At 28.8% G+C, this 27093-nt stretch overlaps 1 protein-coding gene across 1 annotated transcript in view; it reads left to right on the top strand.

The window, feature by feature from the left end:
• LOC112593233 (nuclear receptor-binding protein homolog) overlaps positions 1-24998 on the top strand; it is a 46726-nt gene extending 21728 nt beyond the window's left edge. Inside the window, exons 2-10 of the mRNA XM_025337626.1 lie at positions 17332-17556; positions 18509-18639; positions 19987-20081; positions 20558-20641; positions 21234-21518; positions 22265-22418; positions 23274-23481; positions 23744-23863; positions 24518-24998. Of these exons, the coding sequence (XP_025193411.1) occupies positions 17332-17556; positions 18509-18639; positions 19987-20081; positions 20558-20641; positions 21234-21518; positions 22265-22418; positions 23274-23481; positions 23744-23863; positions 24518-24721 (1506 nt within the window). The 3' untranslated portion in view covers positions 24722-24998. The remainder of the gene's footprint in view (positions 1-17331; positions 17557-18508; positions 18640-19986; positions 20082-20557; positions 20642-21233; positions 21519-22264; positions 22419-23273; positions 23482-23743; positions 23864-24517) is intronic.
• The last annotated feature ends 2095 nt before the right edge of the window (positions 24999-27093 follow it).

The raw sequence follows: 27093 nt of genomic DNA, 5'->3' as shown, positions 1-27093 counted from the left end.
TGTCGTAGCATAGTTATTGTAATACGATCATTGGCCACGATTTTGATAAAATACGTATACACTAAAGAAGTATCATTATATAAAATTCTTTTGTTGTCATAAAATTTATATTATAATCGTGGATATACGATATTATTGTAATATTAATTGTATTTTATAGAGCATTGTATATCATATTAATATTATTATTATTATTATTATTCAGAAGCACCTATTAAATGTTACTAATATATTACATATAAACGTACATTATGGGATATAAGCTATAAAACTTTTAGATTTGTTCGAAGAAGCTTCATTTTTATTTTTTTATCACGAATAAACACCGTTTCTTGATTTAGATTTTTCATCACTGAAATAAAAATCTCTACCTGAAATTAAGTCCTGCATGATCACATCTACATTTTTATACCTATAAATAGATATAATCCAAATTTGTATTTGAGAACTGCGATTAAAGATATTACATTGATTACTCATCGACGTCAGATAAGATGACTAATAAAACGACTAGCAAAAAATAATCTGTAATAATCTAAACGTTGATATAGTATAATCAACCATAAATAAACAGTAAACCTACGATATGTATTTGGTTGGTATAAATAATCTAAGGGTATATTGTCATATAGGTAGGTATTAAATAGAATAAATGTAATTTTAAATGTTGACATATGACGCTAGTAGTTATTTTTACAGCTGTTAATAATACAATTTATGATAGTACTTCTTAGATCAATTTGAAACGTTTATCATTGAGCGATGGATACCCAATAATCTTGTATCGTATTGAGAAGAGTTTCTATTTTATAAAAATATGTGTATGTAACATGTCTACAATTGGTGCAGTATATTCGTGATATATTTGCATTCGTCAAGTATATAATGTTGTCCAGTGAAACAAAACAGAAGAGTAGCAAATCCTATTGACCGAACGCAGTTACACTGAATATTTTTTTTTATTTTTTGGTAAATTTTCGTCGGGGTGCAATACTAAAAAATATTTCTGGAATTTAACGTTACACAAACACGTATATAATTTTATAATACACGACGATCAGTTATTTCTCTATGCATCATTGTCGTCATCATCACCGTTGTTGCCACCTATCCTCCTCGTGCCAATTGTTACGCGTCGTCTGCGGCACATACATCGGTGTGTATTATACACACACACACATATATATATATATATTATTTGTGTGCGTGTGTATTCGCTAGCCAAAACCGTTACTCTCGTCGCCACCACTGCTCCCACTACTAAGATATAACCCCTTCGTCTGCGTGTGCTTTGGGCGGATTGAATGGAGGGGTGAGGCAGACAGACGGAGGGGGGGAATTGGGAGTGCCAGACAAAATCACACGCATAATGTTGTGGTTGGGGGCGCCTGACGTCTGGCTGCCGCGGCCGGTCTGCAGCCGTCGCCGTCGCCATCGCCGCCTGGTCGATAACACCCGTCTAATGTCTCACCCCTTATTTTGCACTGTCGGTAGGTAGGTAGTAGGTACGTATAGGTTAATATACAACATGTATATCATAAAAATTGTTGTTGAACGCGATCAAGGCTTGTCCTAGGTCGGAGTCGTGTCTGAAGAGGCGTTGGCGTACCACGGTGTTTAGAGAGGTGTAGTGTAAAAAATGACGTTATGCGTATTATTTTCCGCGAATTGTACTCTTTCGATTTTATGACATTGACCCGTGTCTCCGTCACTTCTCGGGAGAAAGTTTAAAAGGACATTAAATTTAAAATTTTCTCTTCGGCATTTATTAGACGTCGTGTAATATATTATGGACTACTATACGTCATGTCAATCATACGATTTTCACTTAAGATCCAGTCTTCGCATTTGAGTTGGATTATTACCTAGGATTCTGAATTTAATCGAGAAATCAGTGTTTATTTTTCCCGTCTCGTACGCAAAAAATTGATGATAATATGACTGGTAAAAATTTCATTTTTAGATTCATTGCTGGGGTTAAAAGTTTCATAATTTATGATATAATAATATTATTAAATATAATATTTGATCTTTGATAGCACTTCAGGTTATTATTTTAATATTGCTACTATAATTATTTTCAGGTGAAGCTGAATATATCGGCAAAATTACGTTGATTTAATTGATACAAAATTTTAAACACACATCGATTTAGCCTAAGCAGCTAGGTTAGATTAGAGCCTGGCCGATAAATTTAAATGCCGAGAATTATTGCGTATCACTTAAAAAATAATGCCTCTATTAGTAGTTACTGAGTATGAACTGCGTTATGTACCTATTCATTGAAATTACATAAAATATTAAATAAATAATTTTTTTTTGTTTCACTCAAAGATTAAATTGTCCTTTTCATCGGTGTTAATTATATTATAGTTCAGTTGTTTAATATACATTCTGTAATTAAACTTTCATTAATCAGCTACTAGCTTTTATTTTTTAGGTGTATATAATTCAAAATTGTATTTAAAACACTTTTATATTATTTACTTTAAAATGTTCTGTTTTTAAAATAGAAAAAACATTGTATAATGACTTACGAATCGTTCAATAATACTGTGTTATGTAATGTTTTATTATTACTATATTTTTACTTACACATTGTTACCGCACTATTATTTTCTTTTTTCTCGGTTATTTGATGTGTTAGTTTTTTTTATTCACAAAATACCTACATATCACATTATTCTCTTCCCTACTAGGAAAAAATAGTATAAAAAGCCGGTAATATTGAATTGAGTTCAGCTTACTATCTTAATATCTTTGAATTGAGTCTGTAAAGATAAAATGTCATAACTACCTACATAACCAGTCAGGAATTTTTAATATTTTGTTATATTTCCAAAAATATTAATATAAGTATGTACTTGAAATTTCCAAATAATTATTTTCAATACCTATATTATGATAGAATGTTCAACAAATGTTAATTTTTTTGAAATTTGTATAGGTATATATAACAAATTTTCAATTTTTTTTAGTATTTTTCTATAACTGTCGATAAAAAATTATTCTCCATGTAAAAAGTACCTTTATTTATTTTTATTTTTTATATTTTTACTTAATTGACTCTTTATACCTATTGTTACAATTAAAAAAAGGAACTCAACTCCGATAACCCAAAAGTATTTGCAAGACTCAATTCAATGTTACCCTAAAAAACAGTAGTTGATCTCAGTTCTATAAAACATAATAGTTGTGAGTATCAAGTCTAACAATTTCATATCGTTATCAAAATATTATGTATACTGACCGCAATACTGTTCTATAACTTATGAGACTGTTTACCATATAATTTACATACAACCGGTTTATCATTAATAAAAACTATTTTAACTTTATTTAGAACAAAAAATCAGTTATGTTTTAAATCTTGAAGCTTACTTCAAGAGTATAAACTTTCAATAGTGTATTAAGCATTATTTTATACTATAAAAGCACACAATTTATTTTTAACTTTTTGTTAAAATTACAAGATTATAGGAAAACAGGATTACAATGAAGATATAACATAGAAACATTAATTACAAATATTAATATTAATCTAAAAATGTATCCAATCAAACATATTTAATGTATTGGATTTATTTACAGGTAATATTGATAAGGCTCTAGAATTTTAATTTTCTATATTCGATATGAATTGTTTGTTACGTTTGTCCTTGTTCCCATGAATTTAGAATGATTTTTTTAAATCGTATTTTTATTAAATGATTATATATCATGCTGGCGTAAACATTTGATTAAATATTTCGTATACTTTCTTTAATACTCACAATAATCATTTTAAAAATGAAAATAATACCTACATACTCAGACCATACATAATTTATGATTTGTATAGCGTTTTTATGACAGCTTCTATGATCATGTGATAATATTATCGTTAATAGTAATAAAGCTGCTGTTTGTTTTAAGGTTTTTGAATGGTTTCACTAATTTAAAAAAACAAAAACAATAGACGGCAATAATAAATAAAATAGGTGTGTAGTGAAAAACGCCGAGAAACAAATACATACCTATGCCGAACGCATGAACCTACGTCACGTTTGTTATTGTACATAATTTATCACAATTCAAAAAATAAAAATGAAAATATGTATATTGTATATATTCGTACGTGTAAATAATATTTTATATATTTTTTTATTTTTGCTGAAACATTTTTTTGTTTTTTCGAAGACAAATAAAAACAATAATATACACTTTTAATGATCTGATACTACACCAAATACGCATGTTAATTCCAATAGAGTAAAATTACCTTCCTTGCAATGATTTTTAGATTTGAGACACTAGTGTTATGACCCCTGCGTATACAATATTTTTCAATGGAATTGTTCGCGGCGTACTTATTTATCGTTAATGGTTTATGGTTTCATAGTCGTTTATCGTGTATTACTTTGGATCGGTTCATCATCGAATGCAATACAAATGTGTGGTTGTTTAATTGCCATTGTATCCCACGTTCTTTTTCGACCTCAGTGGTAATGTATTATTGCCCAGTATATTTTATTTTATAGTAATTTAGAATTTTCGATTTGTCATAGAAATTATGTGGAATCATTTATTTATTATAATTCAATTTGAATTTGAGATTATTTTTTAATTATTTTGTTTTCACATTTGTTTTACTTAACCACGGACAAGTGTTCATTATCATTTGTCATTGTCCTTTTGTGGTAATTAATTACGATAAAATATTATCATTAGATCTTCGCCACATCTGAAAACTGTATTTTTATTAAATGAGTATGATATACGTTATATGACTCAAATTAAAATTATGTATTATCCACGTTCATTTGAAAGATGCAAATGCTTTCATAATTAAAATAAATAAATATATTTTATGATCGAATATCATTTCACTACGCTCAACAGTAACTATTACTAGTAAAGTCTACTCGGTTACAGATACCTCAACGCAAAAAATTGTAGTATATTATGTTTCTATTAGTGTTTTCCCTTAACGCTCGTAAATACTTAACAATATATAGTTTTAATACGCGATTAATTATGAAGTATAATCATCATTATAGGTGTTATAAAAAATACTCTCTTGAAATATTTTATTAATGATCGTTTTCTAAACAATATTGCGCAATATTGTGTCGATTCTACGAAAGTGTGAGAAACCGTTCGTATTTGAAGCCACTCATAATGATTTCAAGTCATATTTTCTAGTTTATACTATATATTATATTGTGCAAAGTTCAAAACACGATAATTAATAAAACTCTTATTTTAGATTTTATTCAACGTTTCATATTTTACAATGAAAAAATAAATATAATATGACCAAAGGAATGTGACTTTCCACATGACTTTACGATCCACCGAAGAATATCAATCATATTATGAATTGATTTTGTTATTGTCCATGCGTTTAAAAGTGAACGCTAAAATAAAAATCGTCATCATGTGACGTGTTGCGTAAATATGTGGTTGTAGTGGTGTTGGTGACCCAACGTTCGGTCGATAGAAGTGCGGAAGACGTTTGTTATAGATATGGCTCACGCTTTTTATACATCGTTTATATACCAAATATCGTTGAGGGTCGCATAAAATTGAATAAAATATTTATTTTTTTAATCAACAATAAAATAATCGTAGGCTTCCTATTACTTAATTGATGATTTTAGATTATTTGTGAAGCGACGAACATATTAACCATACAATAATGTGTGTTTTTTTCACTTTTTTTCATTTCCTTTTTTTTTGAATATGGTTTTATATTTGTCTTTGTTATTCCCCTTTAGGGACAAAACAAATACTTTAATTCCTAACATTAAAAAAAGTTTCTGGTAGAAAATTAAATCTTATAACTGGCACTTTTGGGATTTAAAAATAAAACATGCTTTGTACTTTTTAAAATAAACTAAAAAATAAAAATTATTCATATATTAAAGATAAACAGGAAAAATAACAATTTCACTCATTTTGATATAAATCAATAATATTATTCGTATGTGCTTGAAACGTTTAACTTAACTATAATATTTTAAACACATAATGACATTTTTAAATACAATATTTTCGACAACAATTAAAGCTACCGTATTACTAATAGTAAAATAAACTACTTCAATTATTTCTGTATAAATATACTTACTAATATAAACTGACACACCGTGAATTGTTATTCATATGTAATGATTTCAATATTCAACATATGGCTAAGCCGGTACCTTACTTCCCTCCTTCTTTTTCTTTTTATTTATTAATTAAAATAGTATATTGCTGATGGTGTGCGTGAGTTAGTGTACTACTACGTTACGCGGACTCACGCGCATTAGATATATGTTGTATGTTGAGAAGTTAAATACAGTAACTTGTATTGTTAGTGTCGCAGTACTTATTATTTCCGTTGTAGTAATATCAAAACTATAATATACGCCTAGTATTATTGTTACTATTATAGATGGTGATGTGAGTCATGTATGTATATATTATATGTACGTAATTATTATTTATTTTTAAAAACGTTAGTTGAGTCATATTTATGTACAATACACAGTGATTCAAAATTTATGTTACAGCTTTTCCATTTAAAAATATTTAAAATTATTTGTAAATTTTATATTTTTATCAATATTTTAGAGAGAAATATTAACTTAAATTGCACAAATATTTAAAAAATTTGCATTTTTATCACACGTGTAGTAGATGACGTCATTAAATACTTGGTGGCGCGTGATCAAAATATAATTTTTTTAAACTTTCAGTCCTTCTAAAGTTTAGAGTTTTGTATTAATTAATGTTATTTAATCACTATGTTTTTGGTGTATAAATTGCCATTTGAATTTTTAAAGCTGATTCCCAATCCTCCTCAAGATATTATAAAAAAAAAAAATATAGGATGTATGTATCATTTTGAATATTTATATAATAAAATGGTTGCAACCTAATTTTTTAATCGCCCTTTATATGTGTAGATTATAGAGTGACTGTTTTACCTAAAATTCTTATTTTATTTTTAATCATTTTAAATGGGTAATTTTCTTAATTCATTTTTCCAAAAAAAAAAAAAAAGTAATTAAAATATCAGTCAGTTTTTGTGTTTTTACAAATTAAAACCCCGCATCTTACTGTGAATAATTTTATTGCTATTTTTTTAATAACTTTGATGTACCTAATTCAAAATTTGTACGAGTATTTATTCTTGATTATTATAATGTTTATACTAAGAATTTTATATTTATAGATAAAAATGGTTTTATAAAATTAAAGAACTCAATAAGTAATTATTCGGATTTTGATATTTATACGTCAACATTTTCAGAAAAATTATTTGCTAAATATTAAAAATAATTATAATAATTTAAATTAGAAAAGAAAAGTCTTTAAATAAAAATATAGTTTTTAGTTTACCTATTTAAAAATTCAAAATTATTTGAATAACTGCACTGTCTAAGAAAAAGGAGCTAGCTTGTTTGGTAAATCACTCTGTATATTAAATATATGAATATTAATTAATTTTAATATTATTTGATCAATTGGTGAATTTGTATGTTAACGATACTTATGATTTTAGTTTACAATTGTCAAATATTAAACATTTTTTTTTTTTATAATCTGACTACATTGTTTAACCATTATTATTATATATACCTACTATATTATATTATAAACTGCCTAAATATATATAAAATTATATAACTTATGTTAGATACGTATATACATACATAAATATATTTTTTGACTTTCTGAAGTTAAGATGAGACATACGATTTTTTTATTCACTTTTATTTGTAAATTCATAAGATTTTGAGACTAGAGTACATTTTACTAGTTAATGTACCACAAGCACGTATTTGTAATATGTATGTTTATAGTCGATCAAAATCCATCGGGCTATAATTGATTCAACTGTATTTATCTCATTGATTCATAATGGAAAATCCAATTAAATGTATTTAATATTTATACGTAGACGATTTAAAAGTCGTAAAACATGTGTTCTTAAACGTTGTTATGACGTTTGTTAACTGTCGATTCTTCGATAAGCATAATCAATGATATAAATGCGAGGTATCTATATTTAGACATTTTGTATGGCATATGTTATAAATTATTGATAATAATATTATAATAACTAGGGCTCGGAAGTTGTAGGATCTAAAAAAGGCAAAATATGTACAAAAAAATTACAAAATATGTATTAAAATGATATTAAATATGCTAAAAAATTATTCTGAATTCCAAAAAAAAAAAAAATTACATCAGATATTAGTAATAAATTAATAAAATAATTATATAAATAAAAACTATTTATAATTGAAAAAAAAAATGTATAAATAGTTGACGTTTCGATATTTTATTGAGCTAAAAATATAATTAAATATATTTTTTCAGTATTTTTGCAATTACGATAAATACCTTTGTTATTTTGAGTTTTATTATCAATATGAATTGAAATATGCACTTATTTAACTCTCCATTGTACAGTTGAGATTCCTAACTTGATTTGCTATAAATTGAGAGCATACAGAACAATATGCAATCCCTACAACTTCCGAGCCCTAATAATAACTGTTGGCGCCAATAAGTGCGTGTCACGACCACAACCTGCAACCTAGTCTGTTATTCGTGACGATAAATATAGGTATAAATGTGTACAATACACATAGTATTTCAATTTAATATATTATAAATTTTTATATAAATTATTTTGTCAGCTAGCGTGTATTTTATTATAAAAATATACGCTTTACTCAGTGTGGCGTTTTGTGTAATTTGAGATAACGTTCTTCCCCTTGTTTCATTTATAAATCGTCTTCCTCTGACTAACGATACTATGACTTCATTTGCATCTGTCGTGCCCGCACTAAACTTACGTACGATGCCGTGTACCACGTGAAATGTGAATCATTTTCGTTCAAATAGACGTTGTCATCATCGACTTGACTGTCTCCCTTAAAACGATGAATCAACGGAAACGTAGGCAAAATTTAATGCTATACTACAAGTAGGATTTTACTACGTTTTCTCCGTTCTCAAATAATGACAGATTTTTATTCATTTTACATAATATATTATGTATAATAGAATACCAAAAATAATAAACAACGTAGAATTATGGCTATATAATTTCTTCGATTTTTGAATATATTATGTTGTAGTAGGTATCTAAAGAAAAAATGAAATCATTGTAAAACGCATATTATATCTATTAATATTATATTATTATTTGATTGGCAAGAAAACGTCTAAGTTGTAGTTGATAGCTGTAGATTAATCTGTTATGTATATTATATATTAATATTTTTCTAAATCTTTACATATTGGTTTCTGCCATCGTCCTGTGTCCCGCTCTTAAATAATTATAATTTATAAATATAACAAACGAGATCATAAATTGTTAATAACCGTCAATTGAGCACACGATCCTTACACAAGCAATCTGTTCCGTTAAACGTTGTTGCGTTGTATAATTTTTTTTTAAATTATTGTCTAGTGTATTTATACATGCACCGTATATCGATTATCTTTTATTTTTTTCTATTTGTGATACTCTGTCAAACGTCGGAAAAAGGGAGAAACTGTATTATTTTCATTGTATAATATTTTATGTTATTATTTAAATGGTCTGTGATTTATCTACAAGATTCTCAATATGTCATTGAAAGTTATGAGCTTTTGAACATTGTACACGTTTAATAATATTTAATGATAATTTATTTTGATGTGTATCGCATATGGTTTAGTTAGGTATTATAATATTTTATAGGGCAGAAAAGTTATCGCACTGACAAATACGGCAAATCGATAGCAATATTGCATTAAAAAATAAAAATAAAACAATTTAAAAGTCGTAGATGCTTTTTTTAAATATATATTATATTTATACTATGTATAATAATATATTATATACTATTAAATACATAAAAATATTCATAAACATTCATAAACTAAAATTTAATTAAAATCATTATAAAAAATAAAAATGTTATATTAATTTAATTCTATTATATTCTACGGTTTACAATATATGATAATGAAACACGTGTTTGTTGTAAATGAAATTGAGCTGATGACAATAATATGTATAATAAATAATAATAATAGCTCTTCTACCTTATCGATTAGGAAGTTTTTTTTACTACATTTTGATTATAAAGCGTCATATTATAGAGTATAGACCTGACTCGACATAATAATGAAGAGTTTTTCGCCCCCTTTTGGTGGGTAAACATAACTACCAAGATTTTATCGCAGTCGTACATAACACAATAATATATACTAATGTTGCTATTTGTTATTGTGGTGGTGACGCGGCGGCATAGTGTATTGACAAAACTGTTGCAGTGTATTAGGTACATACTATTTATAAGGTGTACCCACCCTGCTCCTGCATTATTTACGACTTTAGCTGAATATATGATATTATACAACGAGGTGTTGTATTGCTGGTATTTACGCGCGCGGGTGTGTGTGTGTAATATTGTGAGGCAGAAATGAAAAAGAAACGACCGAGAATGGAAAATATTAGTCATTTTACGTACTCTTTACCAGTTGTTTTTTTTTTCACCAACAGTGTCATGTTTCTTTTGCTCCTTTTTTGCATCCCACGCTTGAACTTTTCAACGCCTCTGCGGAAAGCCTTCGGCGCGTTTATTATTTTAAATTAATTATCAAATATGGATCCGTTAATATTTAGTATACTATAGTTCACAGGCATTGGAATATACTATTGTGGCGTGTAATTTATGCGAGAGTAGCGTGTTCTCAGTTTCACTATTATTTTATAGAAAACAACCCGTACGGCGTACATACGAGGTTTTTCTATATTGCTGTAAATGACCTGGTACAACATAAATACGTACATTTCGAGTGGTGGCGCTTTACTGTATACGATAAAACGAAATATTATTAAAATGTACTCGCTTAATTTGTAACGCGAGACGTTGGAATATGTTAAGCGCGATACGTAAAGGTGACGGTTTATCGACCAGGAAAATATTCTGAGATTTTCCTGTGTTTCTACTTGAATGGTTCAATTTTTGAGTCAAACTCGATGTCATATAATTTTAAGTCCATACTGTTAAAATAAAATATACACGTAATAATGACAAACATTTTATATTTTTGTATTTTAACGCGTTTATCGATACAATATTCCGCACCGAACAAACGAATATCAGTTTTTATGGTTACAACGGGTGTAGGCTATATACACATATGCGGGAAGGTTGTAGAGATCAAACGCATTATAATCTGTCCGTTTATTAAAATATTTTTTAAATAAATTATTCGTGTGCACGTCGTGTTATAATATATCGCCACTTCTGCTGTTATGAAGATACGAATGAGAAGACTCGCATTTATGATTATAATATCCAAGAACGCTATATTTACACCGAAATTTAATTTATTTTTGTTCTGCGAAAAACAACGGTTTATTATATAATGTGTGAATATATGTTCAAAACGATATACTACAGAGACATGTTATAGCTTCTTCGAAATAGCTCCTCAGCAGTAAAACTCTGCAACGGTGTGTCTCTGTGTTGCTAATACCGGGAGCAATAATTTTAATTTTCCTGACGAGAACTCGACATTTGAAATACGTAGGCTAGAAAATTGTATTGTGTTAAATATATTATTTATTATTTTAACGATGGGATGTATGGCGCGTAATAATGATATTATTATAAATGAAAATGTTTTACCGAGAATAAAGTTCTCCTAACTTAACCATCGTCAAGTTTCGTCAATCACGCGTTTCCTTTTTTTTACATTTTATTATTCATTCAGATAACTGCGTTATTTAAGTACATCCGTTGTCCGAAATTATTTTTGGCAAATGTTATTAATCGTCCGTGGGCTTCTAGCCTCAAGATTTCAGGGTTGAGGATAAACGCGTATACTCGTACGTGTGTTAATTTTTGAAAAATCCAATTCGAGTACCTACCAAGAGTAAACACATTAAACGACCTGTGAAAAATCGTTTTTCTTTTTAAGATTCATTCGTCACACGACGGCGATTAATCTCTACAATATATCTACAGTATATATTATATTTTTACCGTTTTCTCGAGTCAAAAGTGATTCTGAGTTCAGTAGTTGCGAACGTCGTTTATTAGTACAGCTATTTGGCAAGTATTTCGATTTGCTTGTACTATATATAATATAATATGATGAGGTGTGTCGTCGTCACGTGTATTTAAGATAAACTCGTGCGCTCGATTAAACGAACAAAAAAATTTTTCTGTCAAAAAATACCTTTGCTACTTGTTGTGTCCTCGTCATTGAAATCCGCGTGCAGTTCGTTTGTATTTTATTTTATATACCATAGGATTATAATAGTAACGACTACGACGTAAAGCAATGGATGTGCCTTAAGGCCACCATCACGACGCGATCGTTATATCGCGTGCTGTTAGATACAATATGTATATATATAATAAGCCATATGATTTTATACAAGAGGAAAAAAATTTTTGGCCGATTGCGCTTTATGCAAAAAATAAATTGCGTGCACGTCTATTTTCGAATTAAACGGCGTCTTCGTATATTATTATCGTCGTGATGAGGCTGACTCCGGTGGACCGTGTATGTACAAAATATACATATTTATAAATGTTATAAAGGGTAGAGGAGATCAAAGTAAAAACAACAAAACAACACAACGTACGTAAGGTCAGATTTCGGGATTGGCGTAAACAAAATATTATCGAAAAAAAACACACAAAAGAAATTATATAGTTTTTAACATTGATTTAATTGTGTAATTTTAACGATAGAAAAATATTGATGATATCTCATATCCATTAAAAATAAATTATCAATATATTTTTCATATATAGTTATAATAGAATACTATTCATGCATATTAGGTATTTAATTAATTTGTCGCGTCTATTCCATAAAAATAATTTGGGTAAATAGTATTTACTAAATATTAGAAATGTTCCTTTTATTCGCCTATTTCAACAGAATTTTGATAATTTAGTGAAGATTAAACATACGTACTACAGATGCGGCGTAGGAGATTATTATAGATTGCAGAATATCGCATTGCCAGTTCTTGATCCTTTTTACAGTTATATACAATTATAAATTCACTCATATTTAGTTGCTGTCGATACCAGTCGTATTATATGCATATTTTTGTTTACAATTTTCTGCGTTAAAATATAATAATATTATTGTTCAAAATGACGTAGTGTCGACAACAATGTTATCATACCTATGTTCGTTTTTAATGACTGTGTTTTTTAAAATACGATTATCGTCAGAAGTTGTTGTTTTGTCGAAAGTGGACGTTTGCGAAACATTGCGAAAATTTAACATAATTGGTTTGATCAACAGCAAGAATCTTAACTTATTTATTCTTTCCTTACAGTTATTATACCTGCACAACTACAACTGAAGTCGGATAAATTATAAAAGCAATAAAGGCATTGTAAAATATTCAAATTAATTTTATTTGATGTTAGATTAAAATATAATATTATAGTGTCAATTTTATTTTATATGCGTATGATCAAAAGATATGTTAGAATTTTTGGAATAATTCTATTTCTTTGAGGAATTGAAGGAAAGTATCAATGTGTCTCTAATCTCGAAACCAGTTAAAACAATTTTTATCTTTATTCATCGTATACATATTTTTTTACATTTCAAAACCAATTAATGTACTCGAATATTGATTCCTTTTTTTTTATATTCGATATAGCTATAAACAGTTTGATTTATATGTACTCAGTAGTTTTTATTACCGTTAAGTATGCATTTTATAGAAAACTTGTCTAAACTTGTCCCAAGTCAAATTTAGATATGTGATATGACGCCGAGAAACTTATAGCTATGAAACGTGTCAAAAAATAATTAATAACACTCATTGATAGTGATTATTGGCGTCGCGTTTCCGTTATATGACGCAAATCTTCCTCGACATCTTATTTCCGGCTATATAATAATAAGGACGCGTAATGGTAACTAGGATTTAAATGTACGAGTATGATTTTCGTATCCGTTATACATTTCGGTTTATATAGGTATTATATATGTTATTATTAAAACGAGTCCAAACTACACTATATTATATTATTCTTATTGCAATGATAATTTAACTACACGATAAAACTCTACGCCACTACCTACTGCCATTTAACCATATTTTTCGAATATGTCACCTAATCAAGCAAATGTCAATAATGTAACATAACATTAGTACCTAGCGTAAATATAAATTTAAATTTAAACTATTTTTTAAGATATTATCTATTTAGACTATTAGATTAATAAAATGTTTGTCCTTTGTATTAGAAGCCTTATACTCCTATATTAACAATACAATAGTATATACATATTTCATGGGACTCGCTTAATTGTATAAGTTTAGACTCTGCCCATTCACCTATAAAACTACGTACCTATATATAATCGAGGACTAAGGCTTAATCTCCACTTAGTATTTGTACCTATTACAGTGTAGTCTTTTATTATTAGTCCTAGTCTAATGTATGTTATTCTCAAACGTCCATTACAGTATTATTATATATATTTATAATCGAGGCTGAACTAGTGATTGTTGTAAAAATACTGCTTAATTGTGTTAAATTATAAAAAACCTTTATAAAAATGTATTAATTATAAAGAACATTAGAAATTATTTTACGATTATACGACAACACTCTTAGTATATTACTCTATATATGTTACCAACATTGCCTTCGCCATATTGTTTGTTTTGGTATCGATCGTTTATTCATATAGAATACGGATATACCTATACAGGGGATATATAACGATGATATGTAAATACTAAATTGTGCTCTACTAATAATATCATGTGTTTCATACATTAGTATCTCGGAACATTGTAATTTATTTTCGTCATCGTTATTATTCGGTTTTCATTTTATTTTATTTTTTTCGTGCAGACATTTGAAAAAATAACTAATCGATTATTGCATTTGTTGTTTTTATTTATATCGTCGTTTTCACTATTATTATGCCATAACATCGTAAAACGCAGTTTCCTCGTTAGTTTTTAGTTTTTCTACTGACAATTCGATAATTTACACTTTAAACATAACGTGCTCGTAGAGGTTATTTAATTAAATTTATGACTAATGAATTTATTCTATCCGTATCCCAAAGGTGTTTACTGTTGCAGTCGTTAGTCATCACTCATCACATTACAATATATCGGCTTATGTTAAACTCAATAGCAGTGAGCGAGTTTTTTCTCTGTTGTATAATAGTATAACATACATGTAAATATTGTCATTGTGCAAGACGCTGCACGTGTCGTGGCTCCTACGTTTTAGAGAACAATTTCGTAATTGCGGTCGTATATAATAATATTATGAATAAAATAATTAATAATACAGTATAAGAACACTACTTTTAGAATAATTTCATTACAATTTTATTTTAGTATTTATGAAAACAATTTAGGTTTTTATCCAAATAATTTTCTTAATGGACATTGTATTTTTAATTTAATAGCAAAAACCAATAGTGTTATTAACCTTAATATTAGTGTTATTTTTTACTATGTAGTATATACATATTATATTATATAGTGAATTATTAACATTTTTAAATTAAAATATTTGTTATAGTTAGATAATTATCTTAAAAATAAATCACCGTGCAAATATATATCATGTATTTACCTTTAAATTTAATAATAAGTAAATTCAATTCACTCTAATTAATATTGGTACTCTTAAAATGTTTAATCTAACACACATAATTGGTTTTGCTGAACGAAAATTTGCCATGCATTTTATTTTTAATAAGTTTATAAAATGTATAGATGTAGCGTCTTTCTAAAGAATAAATATACCTACTTAGCGTGTACTTGGATACTTTATATTATAAAGTTTATAACATAGATCAGTGGTGCCGTGCTCAACCCGCTACAAATTTTTGTATAAAACAAAATAATCTAAAAAATATAAAATTATATTTATTTATTTTATAAAAGTAATGATAATAATAAAATTTAAAAAAAATGTTTATGTAAAATATTAACTTGAGTTTGCTTTACTAATAATGAAAAATCTGGTTCGATTATGTTCAATAAAATTATTTTATTAGATTAAGATTGGGACTATTCGAACTTTTGTATTTGGTGGCCCACTCGAAAATGATTGTTTACTCAAGTGGCACGCCGAACAAAAAAGATTAGGAATCACTGATATAGACAATTATTTATCGAATTCGTCCTTTTGATTATCCTTTTTTATGAAATTTAAATTTTAAGCGAATTGGTTTTTAAGATGCATAAATTATCTTAAGTGTACTGTAAATACTCTTTGTAATTTATCGGTAGTGTGTCATATTATTTATAAATTGTAAAAACATAAATATACTATAGTTTCACAGAATCTAATTTTGTAATTTTTGGTGCTCCAGTTATGCTGCTGCGAGTTTTCGATGTAGTTTTACGACTCCATCTTGTAATATATAATACATATTATTGTAGTGTATTGATCGTTCCCAAAAACTAATTCTACGTTTTTGCAGTTACAAATGTAAAACCACACAACATAGATACGTGTATTTTTTTTCTCTCGTCGTGTTGCTCTACGGCGTTTGTTTTGTTTTAAAGTTCTTTTATACAAGACACTACAATCGGCTAAGTATTTCAAAAACATCTATCAATAACATCAAATATAAACGTTCACGTAAGACACAAATACGGAGTTTGTCACCCTTCTATAATAACAGAAAAATATCTCTTGGGATAGAGCACGGATAAACATAATACAATATATATGTGTGCGTGTGTAATAACGACGGACGTTTTTTAAACGCGTTAATTCCGATTTTCCATTTACATCATTAATTGTGTCAGAACACGCCGTGTAACAATTGGCGGAACGTCAATATACCGTTGCTGTATTATTGCCGTTAGATTTTGCGGTTTATGCAGATCGTTGAAAGTCATTACAAGGATGAATCGAGGGTTATTGCGTCATGCATAAGATATATATTAGGTCTAGGTGGTATAATACTCCACAGCATTGCAGCACTGCAGTTAATAATTTTATCAACATCGATTTCCTTTTTCACACTTGGCTCTTAACTCGTACCAGGATGCATTTTATCGTAGACCACATACCATAAATTCGCACTTGATAGATACGATACAAGTATATATTTACATTTCAATAATTACTGATTTTTGTTATGTTTGATACCGATTTATAATAATGTCATTGATTATTGTTTAATGAACGATATAATTACATAGGAAGTGTTTAATAAATATAAAACATATATTTTAATAGATACGTGTCTTTATTGGTAAAATCATGACAGTGTATAATAATTAACACGGATACTTTCTGTTTTGTTTTCTCGTAGGTGGAGCAACGAGATGTTCCTGGAATCGATTGCGCGTACTTGGCCATGGACACTGAAGAGGGGGTGGAGGTGGTGTGGAACGAGGTGCAGTTCTCGGAGCGCAAAAACTACAAGGCCCAAGAAGACAAGATCCGGCAAGTGTTTGAAAGCCTCACTCAACTCCAGCATCCCAACATCGTGAACTTCCATCGGTATTGGACGGACACGCACAACGACAAACCACGCGTAATTACTATATAATCGAAAAAACCCCTGCCCCTCCCACCAGCTTAAAAAAACTATATGATATACAGTAAAAAATAGTTAAGTACATTATCGGTTAACACGTCTCGTATTAATCTTATCGTATTAACTGTTATACGTACAAAATCTTAAGTGATAATCTAACCTAGCTAAAATTCCTATGTTTTTTGTCTATCGTTTTGTACCTATACAACCTACTATCAGTCAATGCTATCAAGCTATGTGATTTCTTTGAAGTTGCATCAAGTAATTTCTATTGTATATTATATTACATTATAATAATGATAATAATGATTAGAACTTCTAACGTATTATACTTAATAATTTCACGTATATGCTCACAGGGTAATTTTGTTGACGTATAATTTGTCGGTAAATGTTATTTCCATAATATGAAATTTTTTTTTCTTCTGATGTTAATCCTTAAAGTTATTCCTTATAATTTCAAGGATAGAAACAAATACTGGAAGACAGATCATCGTATAAATTGCTGATACGTTAAATATTTATGTAAATAATATAAATAATTGATTGTTGGTTCGATATTTCATTATTTGTACGCTATTTATCAGAAATTTGATACACTATAGGGCATAGGCATTTTATTTAAAAAATGAAAGAAAAAACTGTCATAAAAGTAACATGGTTAGATGACATTTTTTGCCGTATTTGATGGACTGCACATGAATTGCGCATCATCTGACTGGTCAATACAATATGTATAATATTGTATAAAGCTATGATCACTCCACAAAACAACATGATGCCTACGTCACGACTGTATATCACATAAATACCATCATACCATGTTACTTTATCATGGAAAAAACTGGTGCCTACAAAAAAATCACCTCGTGTATAATATATTATCCAATATTGATTATAAATGACGTCCGTTAACCTCGATGTATGCGTCTATTGTGTGTTTTCGCAGGTCATATTCATTACAGAATACATGTCTTCTGGCTCGTTGAAACAGTTCCTAAAACGTACCAAACGCAACGTGAAGAAGATTTCACTGACAGCGTGGAAACGATGGTGCACGCAAATCCTATCGGCCCTAAGGTATGTGCTAGCACTGGTCACTCCGATCCTGTTGGTATTAGGATCATTCTACTTTTTTTTTAATCTTCACGTTACCGTTGCACTTTTCCGTTATCAGCGCAAAGCGTATATATTACGTTTTATAGAATAGCGTGTAACAACATAAAATATTACGTGTACTTATATCTAATAATATATTTTGTCTATACAAACAACAAAACAATATTATATATATGTGTGTGTATAGCTAGGTATTTTATGTATATAACAATAATAGATATGTGAGTATATTGTATAAAATATAATAATAAAACGGTATAGTAAATACTCGATAAACGTGAAATAATGTAATAATAACATATCAGACTGGTACAACTGGAAAAGTCGTTGTCGCCGTAGCCGCCGTTGATTGCAGAACTTGTACTCACTCTACTCAGGAGAAGATGTGGAAGACCGCCATTGGGACAGCGAGATCGCAACTGATGGCAATAATCTCCTGTCATACGCGCACGCCCAATTATTATTTGTGTGTGTGTGTGAGTGTATAATTGTATTTTTTCAGAAGGATTTATATCGAAAAATGATAAGACAAAAACAAACTGAAATTATAATCAATAAAGAAAAATGATTCGCCAAATCGATACTGCCACCGATGTCGCCAACACCACACGACCTGTATAAATAATACTATTACTACTACTACTACTACTACTACTACTACTACTACTACTACTATTAATAAGCCTAATTAATTAATATAGCCTACTAGCTATATTATTTGTACAGTCGTAATATATCATCGCGGGCCGTGCGTGTTGTCGGAGAATGTTATAGTCGTTGTGGTTTTGCTTCTCTCGTCGCAAGTGTAGGCGACAATAATTCGGGCTACTTTGACAAAAATCTCGCCTCGTTCGTTTGTTGCAGTTTTGGCGCTCAATTATAAAATATTACCTATAATATATATGAAAAAAAATTTTATTATTTTTTATTGTACATTTTATTATGTTACGTGTACATACGTATATACTATGTATGTATATTGTGTATATTAAAACAAATATATATATATATATATATATACATATATTGTATTGTGCACTAGCAGCTATTTATGATTATAATATTTTATTTAATATTATGAAAACGAATAATTTATATAGTCGTCCCGAGCTTCGCCGGTCCGACCGGACAATCGCCAATAGCTGGTGTTTTTTTTTCTGTGTAGAATAATGAACGTCCAAAAATACGGGTCAAAAAATTGTGCTATCCAGCCGTGTAGTGTGTGTGTCTGTGAAAAAGACCACCGCTGCCCAAAAGCAAAAAAAAAACAAAAAAAAACAAAAACAAAAGTTGTCGTTTGTTTTTCAGTTACTTGCATTCATGTTCACCGCCCATCATCCATGGGAATCTGACCTGTGACACGATATTTATCCAACACAATGGACTCGTGAAAATAGGATCAGGTAAAGTACCGCACGAGCGAAACATGCCATGTAAGGGAACATTACCAAAAAATTTATATATATATATAAAAAAAAAACATTAGAAATTATAACATACCTATAATAATATATATAAGGCAGTATGCAATTATTATGGAAGGTGATGATAATTGTTATGATACTAAGCATGGTTTAAAAACAATACGGAAAAATCTTGTTTTCAGTGCTTAAGCTCCGAAACGTTTCGCAATGTACTTTGTCGCCGGCCGACAGTCCTAGGCAATGACGATTCTAGGGCCACCCCATGTTTCTGTGTAGGATTGTAAACGCGTTCGCGGTGTATACATTGTTTCGGCGTTAAGGACCGCGTGGGTTGTCCAGGACTGGGCAGGATCGGGTCAAATGTACATGCGATCGGATCGAGCTGACGCACGACTGTGATTACGACGATACTAATAGTAATTCTTTTCTTAAAAAAAAAAAAATAAAAACTATAGTTGCTCCGGACACCATTCACGTGCACATCAAGACTTGCCGGGAAAACATGAAAAACATGCATTTTATTGCGCCAGAATGCGGAAGTAAGTTAATTTATTTCGATATCATATTTATATAGAGAGGTACTCTGATATTACGCGATGATTTATTTTTTATGTATTTATATAATATAATATAATGTTGTACTTTGTACATATAGCTGTAGCAATTAAGACATTTAAAACGTACTTATTAGCAATTTTATCAATTCCCATAAAAACATGATGATATGCTCTAAAAGTTTCAATTAAAATTAAATTATTACATGCATTGATTATATTTATAATATTACTGTTATTTACAAATGGTTATAAGTTATAACTTATAAATAAAAACATGTTTATTTTTAGAGATTTATATCAAAATATTTTTTTTCTAAAATTTGCAGAATTTGTTTTTTTTTTTGTAAAAATATATTTAAATAGTATTATAATAAGAGTATAGGAATACTTAAAAAGAAAGTACTATATCGACCGATAAAATGTGAAAAATTCACCCCAATACAATGTATGTTAAATACAATAAATACGTTCTATTGAACGTGTGCCTAACCTATGAGTTTCGTTCACCACTACGTCTCTCTTTACTTGTATGGGGTTATTTTTTTATTAAAAGAAAACCACCGTTCGATTTCAGATTTTGTGACACCCGCCATTGACATTTACGCGTTTGGCATGTGCGCATTGGAAATGGCCACACTAGAGATACAGGGTAATGGCGACAGTGGCACGCTCGTCACGCAGGACCACATTAATCACACGATTGAGTCGCTAGACGATCCACTACAAAAGGACCTGATCTACCAGTGTCTGACGGCCGATTTTGAGAAACGTCCGTCGGCACGAACGTTACTCTTCCACCCCATACTGTTTGAGGTGCACGCGTTGAAATTACTCGCGGCACACGCTTTGGTCAAGACTGGTAAGTACTTTGTGGTTTCTAGAGCCTGTGACATATTTGAGGTTTGAGCAAAAGACTTAGAAATAAAAGGTTGCGTTAGTTAAATTTGGATAGAAAATATTGTTTAATAGTTTTCCTAATAACCTTCTGGCTTCTAGTTACTGTTAATGTAAATATATAATATATAAAATGAAGAATTATATCAATAAACACTCAATATTTCAAAAACTATTAATTTTATTGTTTTTATATAATTTTAAGTTTGTTAAAAATAACATTTTGAAAAAAAAAAACAAATATTTAACTAATTGTTATTGTTAATATTTTAAATGTCATGTTTCTATAGCATGATTATTGAAAAAAAAAATAAAAATATTTTACCACATATTTGAATTAAAAATAAAATATTTTGAATTTGAATAGTTTTAGAAATTAAAACTTTCGTATTTGACAATTAAATTCCCAGAGAATACTAAATTAATTATAACCTATAAGTATTTAAATTTAGATACTGAGATTTTAGATTGTGGAGAAATATACCTCGAAAAATGTTAATTTACTACTCTCTTTATAATATATTTTATGAGTTTATGCGTTCCAAGTACAATAATTTATATCAGCAAAAAAATATTTAATATTTATATAATAGTATACATAATAATCTTATGACCAAATTAAGATTTTTTTTTCTATTATTATTTGTCATAAATAAGCGCATTCCTTTCTTAAAACTCATGTTAATCTTATTTATTTATTCTGTTTTCAAGAACATTTTGCCGACAGACTGTCTGATGAGTTATACTCTCAAGAAAAAGTAATTGCTGAAATTGTGCATGTCGACGACGATACTCGATCGGTCCAATTCAAAATGTCCGATGTCCCAGAGAGCAACAAGCTCGAAAAATTCGTTGAAGACGTCAGGTATGTGGTATACCTACCGTTATTATCTAAATTCTATGTTGATATATATATATATATATATAACTGAATCCATTAATCATTATTATTAATTTAAGACTAAAAATTTAAAGAATTTGCCATTTTTGCGTATTTTTTTTTACACTATTCTGATTTATATGATAGAATTATTGACTAATATATAAAATCCACTTCGTAGAATATAACAAAAAGTCGATAACGTTAAAAACGTAATTTAACTTGGCACATTTCACTGATTTTTCTGTGCATAATTCTTAGTTTTGACAACTTATATTTGCATTAAATTATAACGTTGAAAATATTATTTACTATATTTAGTAGGTAATAAAATATTTCAACTAGGTAAGCAGTTAACCAACATAATTTATCACTCATTCACAGTAGGTGATCGATATTATTAATTTAAATCAAGTGACTGTTCCTATTTTTATATTAAACTTAATTTAAGTCATTAGGAGTTATATTTCAAAAATAAATTTTTCATCTCGTATATTAAATAACACAATTGTCATTTTAAAGACGGCATAAAGATGAAGCCGATTTAACACTTGACATATATTATATGTGTGTAAATTATGAACATCGTTTAAAATTGTATTCAATTGTTAACTAAAGCCACTTATTAATATTTCCTACCTACAGACATATTATTATAACTATATAGGACAATACTTCCTACTTGTGATTCCCCTTCCACCCACACACACACACATACACACATAATGTTTACCTAGCTTATTATTGTTCCTTTTTTCGTGAAAATTGTGTGCAGTTTGAATAATTTTGTATACTTACTCGAATAACATTCGTCTCTGTTTTTTCTTATCGTAAATGAAGGTTTGGCATTTACCCATTGACTGCTTACGCCCTGGAAGCCGGACCTGTGCGACTTACTACGTACCAGCCTCAGAGTCCGACCGGTTCCATGGATCAATCCATTCCATCGGATAGGAGCAGTTGTGGGCCGATCGACGTCGAAGTCAGACGTATCGTTAACACGATGTGCAACATCAAACCACGAGACGATGCTCAAAACGACTTTATGGTCGGTATATTATTAACTATAATGTATAATCTGAAAAAAATTATGGCTATATAGAGATCCCTTGTCGCTAGACATTTTTAACAATGTCGGTTTATACATTTACGAATTACGTGTTTCGTGTTATTAGTTATGTAAATCGATTGTAATATATATCATATAATTTTTTAATATATTCTGTATAATAAGATACTTTATAAAATTTATCTCAAAATGAAGAACGAACCGTATAACGTGTTAATAATACAATTTTTATTCCAAACAGATGACAATTCTACTTCGGATGGACGACAAAATGAATCGTCAATTAACGTGTTCCATAACAGAGGCGGACACTGCGTTGTCTCTCTCCCAAGAGTTAGTGCACTTCGGCTTCATCAACGAAGTGAGTTTAATTCAAGCATGAGATCAACGATGATAATTCGTTAAGAAATAAAGAATGATAAACAAACAGATTTATTTTTTTTTGCCAAACCTTTTCAGGAAAAAATTGAATATATATACCACGCTAACTTTAAATGTTCAAGTTGTGTGTATACCACTTAACTATTATTACTAAAATAATTTTCATAAATTCCTTTTCATTTCATATAGTTATATAGTTATGTATTACAATCTCATCGATAAGAGATTCGTACAAGTTATTTGATTCATCTATAAGTCTTGTCATTCATATTTACGGGAGACTGACTTATATATTTTTTATACCGCATACATTATACTTAAAGTATGTTTTGTTTTGAGAATTGTTCTCACAAATTTTGAGTATCTATGTATAGGATTATTATTTTATCACAACAACACACTCTTTACTTTTTAATCTAATCTAACCTAAAAGTTAAAGTAACCCTAGCTTCTAGGTAGCATAAAATATTTATCCTTGTAAGTGGCGTATACTGCAGTAAACAATGTTTTCGACTAGACATCATATTTTCTCGTTTTTCCTGTTTTGCGCCATTGCAGATCTGATATAGATGGTGGATTGTTATAAAATCATTAGACAATGCAAAACAATTAATCGGTTTTTTTTCACTCGCAGTCGGACAAAGATAAGATATACGTGATCATTGAAGAGACACTATCCGAAGGTCCTCACTACAAGGAAGACGACGATCCATCATTAATACCGGTGGACGTGGAATCATCGCCGCCGTTGCAGAAACGATCGTCAGTAGTTGCTACCCCATCATCATCGTCCAGGCCCAGCGTCATACGGTCGCCAGTAAAACGCGACGGCAGTTAATGATAGCTACGTGGCCAACGCGAGTTGGTCACTCGGTTTCGTCCAACCCATTGCCCGTCGACGACAACCCCGCGGCAACGGACCGCGTACCGTTTATATTCGCTTCTTCCAAGTTTAAAAAGTATAAAAAACACATTACAGTGCGTCATCGTTACGATAACGTCGACTATATTTCCTTCTACCGGTCATCTACGTCAATTCAAATCAAATAAAACGTATGAAAAACAAAAGCGAATTCAATAAAAACGACCTCTTCTTACATATTATACGTCATACTCGTCGGGTTTACTACACACACACATATATATATGTACAATGTGTATAAATACATGTTTACACTTATATATTTTTAATAGAACGTACAAACGTAGACTTGAGTCATTCTGTTATGCGTGTGTAATACATACATACATTTATATGTATATACGAGAGTATATTATATATTCGATTACAATAAGCTTAATATTTTTTACTGAATATTAATAATATAATAATAATAATAAAAATAACGATAATAATAAAATAATGTTTAATTAGAATATGGTAAAAGACACCTAAATTATTTGTTTTATAAAATAAATATTATATTATACTCAATATTATATTCAATTATTCAATATCCGTCGTACAATTTTTATTGTTAATCACATCATATTCATTCCAACCAAAAAATAATAATAAAGATTTTTAAAGAATCGCTCAATGTAATTTTTATATAATTATTTTATTTTATTATTTTTTTTTTTTTTTAATTATTATTATTGATGCTTTTATTCAACGTGCTCTATTTATTATTATTGTTCACATTCATCATTTAAACATATTATTATGTTTTATTATTATCTTTTCTCAAACTTGTCGTTCAGTTACCTGTCTTTTTCGACTAATTATATATTATATTATGTATGGTCTCAAAAGTCGTATGACCTTCCGCTATTTACACAGTGTACATGTAGAACTATTTTAACACGTTTACTATGTACCAATTTATGTCATTCGCCTAACAAATGTACGGTGTGTTGCGTTCAAAATGTGATATGTTTTTAATTATAAAAAAATTAAGAAGAGAAAATATATTAGATTTAGGCTTTATTATATTTTACGTATGATTTTTGAATATTATAATGAATATTATGTGTAAATTATTAATGATGAATTAAAAACTGTGATACTTACAACTAAATGATTTTGTTTATTATTAATTATAATGTCATAATTATTGTATAGTTAAAAATATAAAATTATGAGAAATACCCAGTTATTTAGATCCATATTAAACTTACAGAACAAACCACTAAATAATAAATCTAAAATAGAGTTATGGATTTAGCAAAACCTAAAGCAGAATAATCTAATAATAATGATTTTATGGTAAATTATATAAGTGTGTTTTTATTCAGTTTATTGAAGAATAAAATTATTATGTTGTTTAACAGACATATCGGTGTGGAGTTTTAACAGTATTGATAAGTTTAATATTTTAAAAAGTCCAAGTTACCTTACTAAATAAATCTGAGCACTCCAATAGTCAGTATACTGACATAGAGATGGAAACAAACCCAACGGAATGTTATTTGGCAAAACTTGGAAAAAGTCCATACTTCGTTGTACATATTTCCATTGTTCTACGGATAAGATAAATTGCATTACAATTAATATTTTACAGTACTTATTGTGGACTGCATATCATTTTAAATAGTTCAAATTATCATTGTTCTTAATATTTTCCATTGATTAAAAATTAATAATACAATTTAAACACAAAATGTATTTGTAATACATTTTTTTTGTATTCACAATTTTCATTTGATTTGTTTATAAATAGGATTATGGTTCATTGACAATTAGGTAAATATTGGCATACAGGCATTTCAACCAAATTTGGACACATAGCTACACGATTGATGAATTAACTGCAATACAATAACGTTATGAGTTTACTTGAATAGATTAGAGCATAACGTTGCTCATTCAGTTATGTATACATTTACTCTCATTAAAATACCAAAATAATTTTTGTGATAAAATTCTGCTTTAAAGGCTTTAAACAGATTTTAATGGTATGTAGGTACATGTTAAATAAAACTTAACCATCAACAATTTTATAATATGTATTATGTAAAAAAAAAGAACGATGATCACTTTAAGGAAGTTATCATTTGACTTACCACCAACTAATAATCTTATACCAGAAAATCATTTTTAAATGATTATTACATTTAAAAACACAGAAATAAACAGTTTTTTACTATTTAGATCATATTTCTGGATTGTTATATTAGATAACTAAATTGTAGTCTTCGCTTAACATTTTTTTTTCTTAATAATTATATGTATTTATCATAAAATAATAACGGCAGCGCCATCTATAG

The sequence above is a fragment of the Melanaphis sacchari genome, unplaced genomic scaffold (assembly GCF_002803265.2).
Source record: "Melanaphis sacchari strain LSU unplaced genomic scaffold, SCAv2.0 Contig0_pilon_pilon, whole genome shotgun sequence".
NCBI lineage: Eukaryota > Metazoa > Arthropoda > Insecta > Hemiptera > Aphididae > Melanaphis > Melanaphis sacchari.
The sequence above is the reverse complement of the archived record's forward strand: the minus strand, read 5'-3'. Positions and strand labels throughout refer to the sequence as shown.